We start from the raw sequence: 14,861 nt of genomic DNA, 5'->3' as shown, positions 1-14,861 counted from the left end.
CTGAGATTTCTGCATTACAGGGGTTTGGACTAGGTGATCCCCGGGGTCCCTTCCAACTCTACAATTCTGTTATCTATCTATCTAGCCATCCCCAGTTAGTCAATATGCGCAAAACCAATTCACACATTCCAGCCTGGAGATGCTGCCCATCTTAATGCTGACTGGTGGATTGCTCAAGCAATCAAGTCCCAGGGATGGCAAACTAGTGGATTTCTTCATTACAAAAGAATGAACTAGGCTCCCTCCCTCTCCATGAAAGGGGCCTCGAGATCCCCTCCAGCTCACTTTGTAATGGGCTGGGTGCTTGCTTCTGAGAGAGAGAAGGAAGCTGTGAGCGAAGGTGAGCCGGCAGGAAAAGTGACCTCAAGTGACAAGCTCAGGGTGGCCTTGGCTCACGGAACAGCAACACTCAGGAGGCTCTGTGACATCACTGAGACGGTCTGCTCAGAGGAACCCATCCCTGGGAATAGCATCCTGGGGCCGCATGGGGAAATGGGTATGGCACCCCAGAAAAGGGCAGACCCCTCCTTTCCTATTTGCATGGTCCCATGAAACAGGATCCTGGATTTGGAGCTGACTGGAGGCTCCAGAGTTCATGCTAGATTTGGGATAGCAAAGAGGATCAGGATGGCAGACCAGCAAAAATGTCCAAATGGAAGGGAGATGGTTTTATTGAAATACTCTGGGTTTCAGTACCTTAGTGCAGTTTAATCTGTTCTTTTGTCATTAGAAAACAGAGAAACCACTTCTGCACACGGTTCTGCTACAATATAAAAGATTATTGCATTGCCACCATTCCCTTAAAGCAGCTTCACTACCAACCTGGTCCTCTCTGGATGCTTTGGACTCCAACTCCCATCAGCCCCTGCTGTGATGGTGATACTCCCATCAACCCCCTACCAACCTGGCTGGAGCTGATGGGAGTTAAGAGTCCAGTGACCCCTGGAGGGCGCCAGGTTGGGGGAGGCCTGCTTTCACTTGTCCCCTGCCCCAGACATACAGAACAATAATGTTAACAAAATATTATATACACAGGCTGGCAACTGGAAGAGAATAAAATACATTCCCCCTCACCCTTAACACTAAAACTGGCCTTGCTTATGATCAGACCAAAGGCCTATTCAAATAACAAAAGGTTGTTTCAGGGTTGGGATTTCTGCAGGACCACCAGAGACGCTGCCACAAAGTGTGGAGACTGGAGCCTAAAAGAGTGGCTCTCTCTGCCCCTTGCAGAAATCGCCCTCAAAGAGGAGAAGGACCCTGATCTTGGCCAGCTCCTCAGACAGAGTCTGTTTCTTTCGCAGTTGTCAATTTTGGCTTGCAAAGTTTTTGCGGCTGGGCTTGACAGGGGCGGGTTTTGAGCGGGTTGGACTAGATGACCCACTGGGTCCCTTCCAACTCTACCATTCTGTGAGCAGGGCTTCCTCGGATGCTGCTGCTGCGGCCGAGTTCGATTCTGATCTTCAAGGCATGGATGAAACAACTCTGCTTTTTTTGGGGGGGGGGCGCTGTGTGCCCTGTCCTGAGAATTCCCGCCAATCCTGCGAGTTAAGTGGAGGAGTAGAGAAGTCCTGCTGGTGATTGCTGGATGAGGAGATGTTCTTGGATGCATTTCGCGGATGCCTGAAGGAGGGATTCAGGCCTAGAGTGCAAGGAAGCCACAGGACATGCCCTCCAGACAAGCAAAGCCCCCCTCCCCCTGCTGCCACTGCCTGGGCTCAGGATTCACTCAACACAAAGAAAGCCCAGTGGTGAGGCGAGGTGGGGCGGGGCTTCTTATAGAATCCTCCTTCCACAAGGGAGTGGGAGGAGCCAGGGCTGCCGTTTGGGGTCACCCGAGACTTCTCTCTTCACAGCTGGAGGTTGGAGGCGGAAGTGTGGATCAGGTCCTGGGGGAGGCTCTCTCGGGCCTCCTGCATCCGGTGCCGGGCCCTCTGGAAAGCCTCTGCAAAATTGAGAAGATGGAAAGCAGAGAAGGAGCGTGTTCAGTCTGGGCAGCTGGCTTGTCCCCCACAGCACCTTCTCTGCCTGCAACTCTAGACTAGGCAGGCTCTACACTATGTGACCCATCATTCCATACAAAGGAAATTCAAATGGTGCAATCAGAAAATAAATGAACCCGAGTAAAAAAAAACGGATAGCCACATATTCTATTACTTTAGGGTATTTTTAAGTTAATCATTTGAAGATACAATAGGAAGTGCAATTGCTGCCCTCTCTCTTTCTCTTTCCTCAGAAGAAATCCCAACTGAGTTCAATGGGACTTATTCCCAGAGAAGCATGTAGAGGACTGCAGCCTCAGGGCTTCAAAAGCACGTTGCCCACCTGAGAAGGAAAGAGCCACAGGTGAGTGGCAGGGGGTTGGACCAGATGCCCCTTTGCTGCCTTCCAACTCCATGATTCTATAAATAGGGCTATTTAGCATGGAAACTGGACTGGGGTCCCCCCCAACTGGTGCAAAGGAACATCCTGGAGCAAAGGAACACCCCAACACCTGCCCCCCTGCCCCGCCAGCTCTCCCTCCTCACCCAGGACATTGTAGAGAGAGCCTTGCTGGCCGAAGGTGCCCAGCCGGTCCAGGACGCTCTGCATGCGCTTCCTCATGGAGCTGGAGTCCAGGAAGGCTCTGGTGGAAGAGGAGGGTCAGAACAAGTATGCCCACCCCACCCAACACCTTGTGCATCTTGAAGGTTCTTAAGAAGGGAGGTACCATAACTGCCTTGGAGCAGGATGTGAGAGGGTGAATGCCAATGGAGATGAGTGCCAAGAGGAAGAGTTGTGGGTGGCATGTGGTTGGTTCTGCGTGCCTAAATTCTTTTATTATTATTATCATCATCAGCAGCAGCAGAACAGCAGCAGCTGTGATTTCTGCATTGCAGAGGGTGGAGCTGGATAACCCTTGGAGGTCCCTCCCAGCTCTACAGTTCTATAATTCTATGAAATGCCTAAAGAATCTGGGGCAGCACCCGCACCCGTGGCTTACTTGGACTGTTGCAGGCAGTTCAGCCGGAAGGTGACGCTTCCTGTTGTCTCGGTGCGGAAGCCAAACCGGCTCAGGCGCTCACCCTGCAGGGAGAACGAGCCCCAGGTCAGGGCAAGTCTTGGTAGCCCCTCCGTCCCCCCCCCCCGGGAGCCCTCCTCCTCATGCCTTCCTCAAGGATCCAGCCAACCCCAAAGTGGGATGACCCCAGGCAATGACACAGGAGCATACAAAGAGCCTAGCAGTCAGCAGCTGGGTCAGGCTGCTATTGTGCTCTGGTCCTGCATGTGAGCTCCCCATTGGGGCATCTGGGTGGCCACTATGGGAAGAGGATGCTGGACTAGATGGGCCCACATTGGCCTGATCCGGCAGGCTCTTCTTATATTCTCATGAACACTGTCATCATGACTAGTAAAGGTAAAGGGACCCCTGACCATTAGGTCCAGTCGTGGCCGACTCTGGGGTTGCGGCGCTTATCTCGTTTTATTGGCCGAGGGAGCCAGCGTACAGCTTCCGGGTCATGTGGCCAGCATGACTAAGCCGCTTCTGGCGAACCAGAGCAGCGCACGGAAACACAGTTTCCCTTCCCGCCAGAGCGGTACCTATTTATCTACTTGCACTTTGAGGTGCTTTCGAACTGCTAGGTTGGCAGGAGCAGGGACTGAGCAACGGGAGCTCACCCCGTTGCAGGGATTCAAACCGCCAACCTTCTGATTGGCAAGTCCTAGGCTCTGTGGTTTAACCCACAGCGCCACCCGCGTCCCTATCATGGCTAGTAGGAAATGCTATATTGTGTTGGTGGGGAGACATACCGACTTCTTTCCAAGTGCAGGTACTCACCGTAAAGGTGCCAGGCACTCTGGCATAGGTCATGTCCTCCAGCTCTGGCGACCCCCCAATGAAAAACCTCTGCAGTTCCGAGTAGGTTCCCAGCTCCATGGGACGCCAAGTGGATGCTGTAATGGTGTGAGCCCCTGTGCCAGCAGATTTGGGAGTGGTCAAGAGGTTATTCGGTCCCTCAAAAGGGCATGGGACAGTCAGCAAACACACACATGCAGACGTGCAGTACCAACCACTGAGAGCATTGCCACAAGGAACTAGGGCATGGAGCCCAGCCACATGCCACTACTGCGATGCAGCAGTTAAACAGTGCTGGGCTATGATATGGAAGAGACCAGAGTTTAAACTCCAGCTCAGTGATATATAACCCACTGGGGGATCTCGGGCCAGGCACGGCTTCTCTCACTTCACAGGGTGGTTGGGAGGAAAACAATGTATGCCACCTGAAGCTCCTTGGAGGAAAGGTGGGATAGAAATGGGAGCAATTGAGTCATGCACAAAGACAATGGGCAGCTGAAGCCGTCTGGTACCAAAGTTAGGCAAAATGGCAGCTTTGCCCAGAACCGCCTGCACTGACTGGCAGCAGCTCTCTTGGGTTTCTTCAAGCCAGCCTTTGAGCAATCTGATGCTCTCCAGATCATTTGTTCCCAAAGAGGAGCGTACCACCCACTGGGGTGGGATTAATGGGGGGGGCAGTGCTAAGAGGCAAGGGAGTGGCAGGGGAATGCGAGAGGTGTAAATTACTGTCAGATTTTGAAAAGCTGATATCACTGGATCAAGTTCATCAGTTTTGTTAAATTAAATAAACTATAGAGCTTCAATTGGATGCTGAATAAATGTGCAATTAATTGCTTCTGTTTTGAATCTTATTGTGTTATTATCTTCGTTAGAGGGCCATGTAAATTGCTTTTCGAAATTTTTTTTATAGGGTAGGGACCCCTGGAGATGAGCTTACGGGACCATGGGGGCAGTGGCCTGAAAAAGTTTGGGAACTACTGCTCCAGATGTTTTAGATACCCAACTCCCATCTGCCCCAGCTTGGCTTCAGCTGGGAGCATGGCAAACAGTTGGCATCAAAACCAGCTCATTGGGAGGCCCCTCACTTCACCCCCCCGTGCCTTCTTACCTGGCACATCTGGCAGGACCACAAACCCGTATCCTTCAACGCGATACCTTTGCCAGTAGTCCAAGGAGAGGACCTCAAAGTAGAGGACAGGCCACTGGGGGAGGGGGCCTGGGGGAGAAGGGGGGCAAGGAGTATGATGACACCGACCACCCACTCTTCCTCCTCCTTTCATAGAATTGTTTTGTTGGAAATGACACCCAAGGATCATCTAGTCCAACCCCTTACAAAGCAGGAATTGTCGCTATCCCACCTCCCCACAGGAACACATGGCAGCTTACACAAATTAGAATAAATGCAAAAGGCTGAAAAATGACAATCGGTTAAAAGTAACGAAACATTAATAAAACTAAAACAATATAAAACACTAAATATATTGAAATGCAGATGATTCTGTGATTTCTGGTCCAAGTGATGTTCCTGACCACTGAGCTGGTGCTCAGATGCTGAAGTGCAGATGCCCTCCAGGAGTCAATGTTAAGACCCACTCTCAAATGTACAAAGTGGTGAGGCATTCTGGTGTCAACAGCAACCCCCACCCTCACTACTTGGCACATGTGTCAACAGCTGAGAAGCCCTTCTGACATCCTTCAGCACAAGACCAGCTGAAACTGTGCTCCCATTCCTTCCAAGAGGGCTTTCACCACGAGAAGGACTTGAGGGGCACCACCTCTTCTCCACCTTCCACAGAGCTGGCATGCGAGGGAACGACTCACCTTCCAACTCATCTTCCTGGGAGAAGAAGACCTCCAGGGTGAAAGGGAAGGAGAAAAAGGCCACCTGCTCCTGGGAAGAGAGAAGGGAAACTCACCTCTTGTGCAAGTGGCAAGGAAACAAGAATCTGTGATGAGGTGTGTGTGGAATGGGTGTTGGTTCTTAGACTGACACACCTGAAAGAGGGTCAAGGGACTTGTCTACATTCTGCAGTGAAATGAAAGAATGTAAGAAGAGCCTTTTGGAAAAGGACCACTACAGCCAGCGGTGAGACTGCTATATGCACAAAGATTGAAAGATACAGCCCTACCCACTATAGAAGGATGGCTGATAAAATTATTGGATCTGGATGAGATGGCAAAGTTAACATGTTTAATTAGAGAAAAATCATGACTAACATTTGTTAAGGATTGGAAATTTCTCATGGACTTTTTGCGTGAAAGAGAAAATGAATTTGTAATAGCAGGTTTGAAGACTGAAAAAACAACCTGGTTTATAGAAGCTAGAATGGTTGGGTTTTAAGGGATGAATATAATACGTAGCTGCAGGACAGCAAGCCAGAAGTCCTTTTCCTCTTTTCTATTTTTCTGTTGTTTTTCCTTTTCTATTTGTTAAGGTTTCTCCTTTTCTTGTTTCTTCTTCTTTCTGACTTTGTTCTTTTTTTAGCCCAAAGTAGCTGTCTTCTCTTGTGGCCAACCAGATGCTCCAGTGGGAAATCCACAAGCACGATTTGAGCACAGGAGTCCTCTCCCCCCCCCCCTTCAAGCCACTGATATTCAGAAGCATTGCTACCTTTGACTCTGGATGCAGAGCACAGCAGTCATGGTTAGTAGCCATTGAAAGTCCTCTCCTCCATGAATCTGCCTAATCCTTTTGAAGCCAGCTAGGTTGGTAGCCATCACTGCCTCCTGCGGCAGCAGGATGCCTCTGAATGCAAGGTGCTGGGAATCACAAGTGGGGAATCAAACAGGATCACATTTCTCCCTTACAGGAGAATTGCTGTTGTACTCCCTTTGGGGAATATGGCTGGTCACTGTGAGGACAGGAGACTGGACTGGATGGGCCCCCATGGGCCTGATCTACCCCTCTTCTTTCTTCTCACACTCTTATTCACGTAAGAATATGAAACCTGACTGGGAACTGGGGGCCCAAAGCAATGGTGCTTTTCTCTCCAGCATCAAGGGCTAGAAACTTAGCACCATCTCCACTACAAGTCCTACTCAGAGTAGACCCATGGGAAATGATGGGCATGGCCAACTTGGGTCCACTGATTTCAATGGGTCTACAACCCTTAGTTTCAAGACACCAGGATTCTCAGGAAGCCAAATTCCCCAGAAAGTCCTGCGTCCCCTGATGTCTTGCAGGGCCGCTTACTTCAGAGAACTGAAGGAAGGATGTTTCTGGGGTAGGACCAGATGGGAAAGCCTGGCCAGGATTGTGTTGAGACTCAGCCCCCCCCCCCAGCTGTGCCCCATTCACTTACCCTGCCGAGGGTCTTGGCAGCACAGGTCTGTGTCACGCCAGAGAGCTGCTGGGATGGGGGGCATGACCAGCCTAGAAGGAAGGAAGAGGGTCAGCGCTGCAAAAAACAGCTCCACTCCAGAACAGCTGCACAATGAGCTCTTGGGCACAGCAGATTAGAAATGCACAAACACATATTCTCTCTTTAGGTCAGGGTGGGGAGTCTCAGACCCAGGGAGCCCTGGATTTCAGTAGCACTGCTTTGCTCACGCCTGGAGCGTTTTGCCTGGCTGGAATCTCTCTACCCTGACGATGCCCCTTGCATGCCCGGATGGCAAATGTGGGTGTGGTTTGCATAGCCTATGGTACAAGGGTAAGAACCACCACCCCCAAAAAGGTGCCATGCATCTGTGTGGAATGTGGCACCAGATTTGAGGAAGGCCAAACAAAACAGCAGGAGTTGGGGCCCGTAGAGAGAGGCAAACATGCTTTGGGCAGCCTGCAACAGTGCCCCCCGTACTCTCAAAGGCTGGGGGTCCAGGCCCCCGCTCAGCTTTCAGCTGTCTCTGGTGGGGCAGCTGTGGCCCATGCCATGGATGATGCCACCCCACTTCCTCCCACCCCACAACCACTTCCTGTTTACTCACAGCTGGGCAGCTCCAGGAAGAAGTGGATGTAGAGGTTGTTGTACTCATAGCCCTGAGCTGAAACTGAAGGAAAGGTGGTGACAGATTGTGGCTTCCTCCCAAGCCAGGGATCCTAACTCTTAATTGCCACGCTCCCCACCCCCACCCCCAAGAGCCATGTTGTGGGGTGCTGAGCAGCTGAACTATCCCGCTATGCGTGTCTCTCCCTAGCACAGAGGAGGAGGCTGTTTCTGGTTGGCAGTCAATGGTGTCTCAGCCAGAAGGCTGCAGCACAGGCGTGCAAATGCCCCTTAGATCAGCGGTTCTTAAAGTGGCCAGTACCGCCCACTGGGAGGCAGTGGAATTATCTAGGAAGGTGTTATGGGGGGGAAATAAAGAACCAATGTATGTTGAGAAGGATTGTGGGAAAGCTAACCATGCACTGAGCAAATTATGTAGCTAAGCAAGACCGTAAAAGTGGGGAAATGCTTAACAAGTGGCGGCGAGAGGCCATTAGGTATGCTGTGTTGCTGTACCGCGTGAAAATGTAACTAAGCTGAATAGTCAATGCATTGTTTGAGTTTGAAGTACAGTGGTACCTCGGGTTCAGAACTTAATTCGTTCTGGAGGTCTGTTCTTAACCTGAAACTGTTCTTAACCTGAAGCACCACTTTAGCTAATGGGGCCTCCCGCTGCCACCGCACCGCTGCTGCGCAATTTCTGTTCTCATTCTGAAGCAAAGTTCTTAACCCGAGGTACTATTTCTGGGTTAGTGGAGTCTGTAACCTGAATTGTCTTAAACCTGAAGCATCTGTAACTCAAGGTACCACTGTATAAATATCACTGTATTCCTCTTTTCTGAACTATGTGGTGGTGAAGGTTAATGTTTTCTTGTTCAATATTTTCTACAAAGTTACATACATGCAAATGTGAACGTCTAGTCTGATTCTTGGCCTGTTGCTTGCACTGTGCTTTGGAAGCATATGAAAGATTTCTGCTAGTGTAACTGGAATTTCCCACCCCCACTCTGTGCTATCCCAAAGTCTGTTCTGGAGGTTTGGTGGAATCTCTAGATTTAAAGGGCACACGCAGGGGGTGGAATCATGGAACTGCAGAGTTGGAAGTGACCAGCTCTAGTCAAACACCCTGCAATGCAGAAATCATACCCATAGTGGGAACGTTGTCTATATTGGGGGGTGGGTGCAAGGGAAGGATGAGCATATTCAGGGGCAGCCCACCATCCCCCTTGGCCCATGAGGAGGGACCCTCCCCACTCCACCCCTGGGGAACACCTCTGAACATGGAGAAGCGAAAGCCTTACCAATTTCACCATTAACGAAGAGTCGGAGAGCACCAGGGAGAGTCTGCAAGGGAGGGAGGGGAAAGAGAGAGAGCTCACTGGAAGTGGTGCTTAATTCCCAAAGCTTGCTTGCAGCAAGGCATTTCAGAGCCCCTCTAGAAACAGGACCAGACGACTGACCCACCAGGGCAAGTAAAAGTCACTCACCATCTCAAAGTCAGAGCCCACAAGTCCACTGAGGTACTCCTTATGCCGGCTGTACAACTAAAGAAAGAAGCATGAAGTGAGAAAGGAGGGTGAGGAAACCTGGACAGTTATGGGGCTTCCAACCCCATCCTAATCCTTCGTTCTGGGACTCTTACAAGGGGAGTCAGGAACTTAAATAGCATGGAAACACTTCCTTGGGGGTAATAGTGGGTGGATTCTGTTGAAGCCACAGGGTCAATCACCATCTTTTATTTATATGGGGTTGTTGCCACCAAGTAGGAGGAGGCAGCAGGTTGGGGAAAGCTGACCTATGCCAATGCTCCCCACCCCCCACCGCCAGAGCCAAAGGTGGTGCTTACATCCTTGAAGACGCGCTGCTCTCGTTCTTGCTCCTCTGGCTTGACAGGGGCTGAGGCATTCTCCAGGGTGAACTTCCATATTTCCCGCTTCTCCCCTTCCAGCTCGATCCTTTACGGGTCCCCAAAACAAGGCAAGCAAAGCTCAGAGAAGACCCAGAGGAACCCCCCCCCTTACTCCCTGCCCCTGCAAAGACCAAGAAGGTAGAGAGGTCGGGGTTCGGCTATGAGTCTTAAAATCATACAATTGGAAGGGACTTCCAAGGGTAATTAAGTCCAATGCCCTGCAATGCAGGAATCATAGCGAAAGAAACACTGACAAGTGGCCATCCAACCTCTCTTTAAAAACCTCCAATGAATCATATAATTCCATCTTCCAAGGCTGTGATTTTGTTTTTTTTAAAAAATATTACTACTAGTAACAATTAACACAGACCAAAGGAAAAAAGTGTAAAGAAACACTCATAATGCTCAAAACGGCATAACTTTGAACATCATCATCATCAAACTTACTGTTCCAAAGCATTATAAAAATATTCATTTCACCAAAAAATCTTAGGTTAGTTTATAGGTATTCTTTGGTAATAAACTAGCTTAGTCATAGTTACTATAGACCAGATTTTCCAAATCCATTGGGATATAGTAGGAGATATGCTTCTCCCCCACCCCCAATTTTTAGCTATTGTGATCTTTGCAACAGTTATAAGGTTAAACACCATTTCTTGATCATTTTTCAGAATAACATCAGATTTTGTATTTCTTTATATTTTATGATATAACAAACATCCAATTGATTGATTGACAGGCCTGTGCTGCTCACCTGTAAGGCCCTTTTGTGCCTGTGAAGTCTGGCTTGACGGTGATGACTCCGTTGCTGTCCACCTGGATTGTACAGAGGACGTGCTCATGCTCCCGGCAACCAAGTCTGCGGGGAAGAGGTCAGGGTGAAAAGGAGAGCCTGGCAGCACAGGGCGCTATGGTGCAGCAAGGATGGTGTGACATGAAGTAGCCCTTTTTTGGAACTGTAGAACCCGAGCTCTGGACAATAGATTAGCACTTCTAATATTGGTAGGAGAAGGGAGTGTATTGGTTTTTGTGTTGTTGGTTTATTCTTGTTTTTAGTATGTATTTTGTGCTTTTATTTTGTATTTTTATGTTCTGAACTGCCCTGAGATCTATGGCCCACACCAAGGTAAGCTGCTGGTTTAGTGCTGAGATCCAAACCAGACCCAATGGCGAGGCCAAGAGGGCTCCAACACACAAAAGCCAACTTACTTGCCATGAGGTCCCAAATCCCCCATAATGTACATGGTCTGCACGGGGGTGTTGATGACGTGGTTGTTCTTGATGAATTCTTCCGAGGGTTCCCAGGTGATAAGTCGGGTTTTCAGGATGCTCCCTTCCCTGCCGAGAGGCACACAGGAGACGGTTACCCACAAGGAAGCAGACCTCCTTCTGCTTTAGTCTGAACGCACCGTGATGGATCCAGGATCAGGGCCCACCAAACCCAGAGGTATGGCTGACCCGACTCACCTTGGCCTCCGCTCCTGCCTCCTCCTCCTCACATTTGCCATCCGCTCTGCCAGGTACGAAGGGACTTCCGTGACAGATGTGGTGACCCTCTGGCTGTGCTGGAACACAGGAAGGCAGCCAGTCACTTTTAAGAACATCAAGAAATTGGATCTGGCCAAAGGGGGCCCATCCAGTCTGGCATCCTGTTCTCACAGAGGCCAAGCAGATACCCCCCTCTCTCGTAACGCTAGTATTTGGGGACATCCCATGAAGCTGAATGTGGGTTATAAACTAGATTCCCTGGCCCACTGCTTCCCATTTGCGGGAGGTGGACAGTTCTTTCCCTCCCACCACCCAGGACACCTGAGAGGAATCTATCCTCCATGCCAAGGGCTATTCCATCCCATCTCCACCCTCCTGAAGGCCAGCAGGTACCTCCTCCAGGTTGGTGAAGCGGTCATGGTCTGTGTAGGTAAAGATTCGGCGGTTCTTCCGACCCCCAGACTCTTCTAGCTTCAGCACATCCTGGTGGTACTGCTGGTCAAGAGGGCTTTGGCAGGCGGACTTGTTCTGATAGAGATCGACCTCAAACTGGGGAAAGCACAGAAAAAAACTCAGCATTGAGAGCAGACCCACCACCCACCCCAAAATTATCCCTTTTTAAAAAATCTCAATTTATTAGGGCACAAATAAAATGAAAATGCACACTGTCAATAAAAATTCAGAAACAAAATGCAAAAATGAAATAGTAAAATGAAAAATTAAGAACCAAGAAATGCTTGGACAAGGTATAAATTCTTATCAGGTGTCTCTGTTGTGAGGATAAATGAAATAAGAATTCCAAGGGACTCTGAGATGTCCTAAAGTATCATACAGCTGTAGAGTTGGAAGGGACCCAAAGTGTCATCTAGTCTAATCTCTGCAATGCAGAGATGCAATTCTTTGTGACCTGGAAGACTCCCCCATCCGTTCACCTGACTGAAGAGTTTCTCTTGCCAGCCGATCACGGCCTCCTCTTTCTCCTCATCAGAACAATGGTTACCTGGAACAAAGAAGGACAGGCAGTTGGGTACAGACTCTGCCACACTAAAAGATTGATTTCTTACAAATGTGGAACGGGTATTGTGTGGCACTCGTAAGAATGCCAGTTCCATAGATTGTTGGTAAACAGGTTCAGGGTTTTATATATGAACAGTAACACCTTGAACTTGGACCACTAGCAGAATGACAACCAATGCAGATCTCTAGGCACCGCTGCTCTAGGCCAACAAGACCTCACTCCTATCAGCAATCGAGCTGCAGCATTATACACTAACTGCAGCTTCTGAAACAAGCACAAGGGAAACCCCACATAGAGCACACATAGTTGCTGACACAACCGCTCAATATGCTTGACCTAACTCCCAGAATCCTTTGCTTTGGTCTCTTGTCATCTAGAGCATCTGAACTGACACAGCAATTCTGACTGCCTTGCGGAGGACAGTCAGACAAGGTGCGAGTGCTGCATATACCGTAAATAAGCCAACTTGAACCGCAGTACAAAAGGTAGGCAGAAAAGCAACACGATGGCATGAGACGTTGCGGTGAAGGTCCATCAGCTGAGCAGCCTGAAGAAACAGTAGCCCACTCACTTGCTGTGTTCTGGGTGCCGAGGTTGGCCAAACTGATGAGCTGCTGTCCCGACTGGCTGAAGGGAAGGTGCAACTGCTGCAGCAGGAGGCTGGTGGAGGTCATGCGCTGGATCTGAACTCTGTAGAGGCAGAAAGCAATATCTGGAGCATGAGAAGAGTACAGAAAAGGGTTTGGGAAGGCTGAAAATCATGGTGCAGAGTGTAAGCCCTAAGCATGGAGTCAACTGCAGAGCCACTGCTGCCAGTCAGGGTAGTCCCTACTGAACTACATGGACTATTGGTCTGGCTTGGTATAGGGCAGAAATAGGCCCCTTTTTCAGACTCTTGAGGGCTGGACTTAATCTTTATGGGAAGGGCTTTGTGTGTCACACGTTCAATCCCCAACAGCATATCCAGATACAGTTAGGAAATCCTCTCAGCCTGAAAACCTCGGAGAGCTGCTGCCAGTCAGGGTTGACACTATAGGGCTAGATGGGCCATTAGTCTGACTTGGTACTGTATAAGGCAGCTTCTCTTGTTCCCATGTTTCCTATTGTTCCTTATTATTGTTCCTTATTATTCCTATAAATAATAAGTCACTTTCCTCATAAAAATTACTCAAAGCAACTTAGAATCATGGGAGAATCATCTATCCAACCCCTGGCAAAATGCAGAAATCAACAAACACACAAATGATTTGAGGCTTCCTTTTTTTTAAATGAAGCAGTATATAAACAAACAGATAAATACTGGGAGCAATGGCAATAAATTAGTGTAATAGAAACTTAAAACAACCGCACCAATCAAAGCAGATCCTGCCCCACAGAAAAGAGGCCAAAAATATTTTTTTTAAAAAAACCCTTCAAACTAAGGGAAGCTTTTCTCCTAATGAGTTTGCTAGTTTTCAAGCTTGCAGAAGACTCTTTGGGGCAGGAAGATCTGCAAGCGGAGTGATGGGAGTGTTGTTCTCTCCCCCACCCCCTAAAATGGGTATCGAGGATTATGGATTTGCTCTGATTGTCTGAGTAACTGATTGACAGGTGATACTGAATGATCACTGTGGGTGATACCGATTCATAGATGGGGGTGGGGGGTTAACTTAGCTGGGGAGAGAGGAAGGGGAGCGGCGAGGGTTTTTTTGGGGGGGAGGGGGCGATAAAATGGCGACGTGGGGCAGAGACGGGGCGAGAATGTACGAACCTGACGCGCAAGTTGCTGATGGGGTCCCGGGAACGATATACTGCCCCGCCTGGGTCCTCGTTCCACACGGTCTCCGCCATGGTCTGAGGGGTTTTTGGAAAGGCTTCGGCATCTCCGTTAGGCCGCGTTTCCATGGGGACGGCAAGATGGCGCCGGCCACAGAGAAAGTAAAGAGTGCCTTTGCCAGATAGGACACTTCCGAGATCACATTAGAGAAACCAAAGGAGGAGTTTCTGTTTTTAAGATTATTTTTGTGTGGAGCATTTAATTTTTCCTGAGTCCCCCAACTGTTCTTTTTTTTTAAATCAACTCTGCCGGCACAGATGCCATTGCTAACCTTTGCCGGCTAGCAGGGAGTAGAGTACTTTGCAACAAGCCTGCAGTGTAGTCCCTGACTGTCAACATTTTACGGTTGGGGGTCAGGCTGAGAATGATTTGCAAAAGCAATGGATTGTAGTCGATGGACCTCATTGGTTTACCCCCACTGCAGACTCGGGTGTGGGAAGGACTGTGAACTGAGAGACTGACTTACAACAGCCCTGCGAGGTAGTCCAATGCTGATATTGCAGGCAAGCAGTTGAGCTGAGCCTGACGTGGTTTCTCATTCAAACACCCACATATCTATATACAAAACGTGCCTCCCAGATTGCAGCAAAAAGCCATCTGCTTAAACTGCCCGCTCCTTCACCCTTCCAGGCAGCCTGGTTGTTCGTACTATTAAACATTTCAAAAGCACCCCAAAACTAAATGTTCACATTAACTTAATAGCAGATTTTTCAACAGACGTTGGATGGCCATTTGTCAGGGATTCTCTAGATGCATTGCAGGGGGTTGGATTAGATGGCCCTTGGGGCCCCTTCCAAATCTACATTTCTGACTCCTGAGCACCTTTACTATGTTAAATAGGACTCCATTCCCCGTGTTAGTTTAAG

General features: G+C 49.2%; 2 protein-coding genes across 2 annotated transcripts in view; both read right to left on the bottom strand.

The window, feature by feature from the left end:
- Nucleotides 1-557, bottom strand: part of LOC309520153 (maestro heat-like repeat-containing protein family member 2A) — a 42,961-nt gene extending 42,404 nt beyond the window's left edge. Inside the window, 1 exon segment of the mRNA XM_082201624.1 lies at nucleotides 286-557. The gene's annotated coding sequence lies outside the window, so the exon portion shown is untranslated.
- A 90-nt stretch (nucleotides 558-647) lies between these two features.
- MKS1 (MKS transition zone complex subunit 1) lies at nucleotides 648-14,143 on the bottom strand. The gene is made up of 18 exons (XM_082201444.1): nucleotides 13,930-14,143; nucleotides 12,751-12,869; nucleotides 12,094-12,161; nucleotides 11,555-11,710; nucleotides 11,141-11,238; nucleotides 10,883-11,011; nucleotides 10,428-10,532; nucleotides 9,611-9,719; nucleotides 9,252-9,308; nucleotides 9,066-9,108; nucleotides 7,766-7,828; nucleotides 7,141-7,211; nucleotides 5,660-5,729; nucleotides 4,947-5,054; nucleotides 3,821-3,954; nucleotides 2,984-3,066; nucleotides 2,529-2,626; nucleotides 648-1,945 (listed from the first exon to the last, which is right to left on the bottom strand). The coding sequence occupies exons 1-18, from the start codon at nucleotides 14,061-14,063 to the stop codon at nucleotides 1,851-1,853; spliced, it is 1,740 nt and encodes a 579-aa protein (XP_082057570.1). The 5' UTR covers nucleotides 14,064-14,143; the 3' UTR covers nucleotides 648-1,850.
- Between the last annotated feature and the right edge of the window lie 718 nt (nucleotides 14,144-14,861).

This window comes from Podarcis vaucheri (genome assembly GCF_965113315.1).
Source record: "Podarcis vaucheri genome assembly, chromosome: 15".
NCBI lineage: Eukaryota > Metazoa > Chordata > Lepidosauria > Squamata > Lacertidae > Podarcis > Podarcis vaucheri.
The sequence above is the reverse complement of the archived record's forward strand: the minus strand, read 5'-3'. Positions and strand labels throughout refer to the sequence as shown.

Excerpts from the sequence above, each read along its gene's own strand:
- MKS1 (XM_082201444.1), bottom strand. The coding sequence starts at position 14,063 with ATGGAAACGCGGCCTAACGGAGATGCCGAAGCCTTTCCAAAAACCCCT. Across the intron at positions 10,533-10,882 it reads GATTTGGGACCTCATGGCAA|ACTTGGTTGCCGGGAGCATG; the intron begins GTAAGTTGGCTT and ends TCTTCCCCGCAG. Across the intron at positions 9,720-10,427 it reads GGCACAAAAGGGCCTTACAG|GATCGAGCTGGAAGGGGAGA; the intron begins GTGAGCAGCACA and ends GGACCCGTAAAG.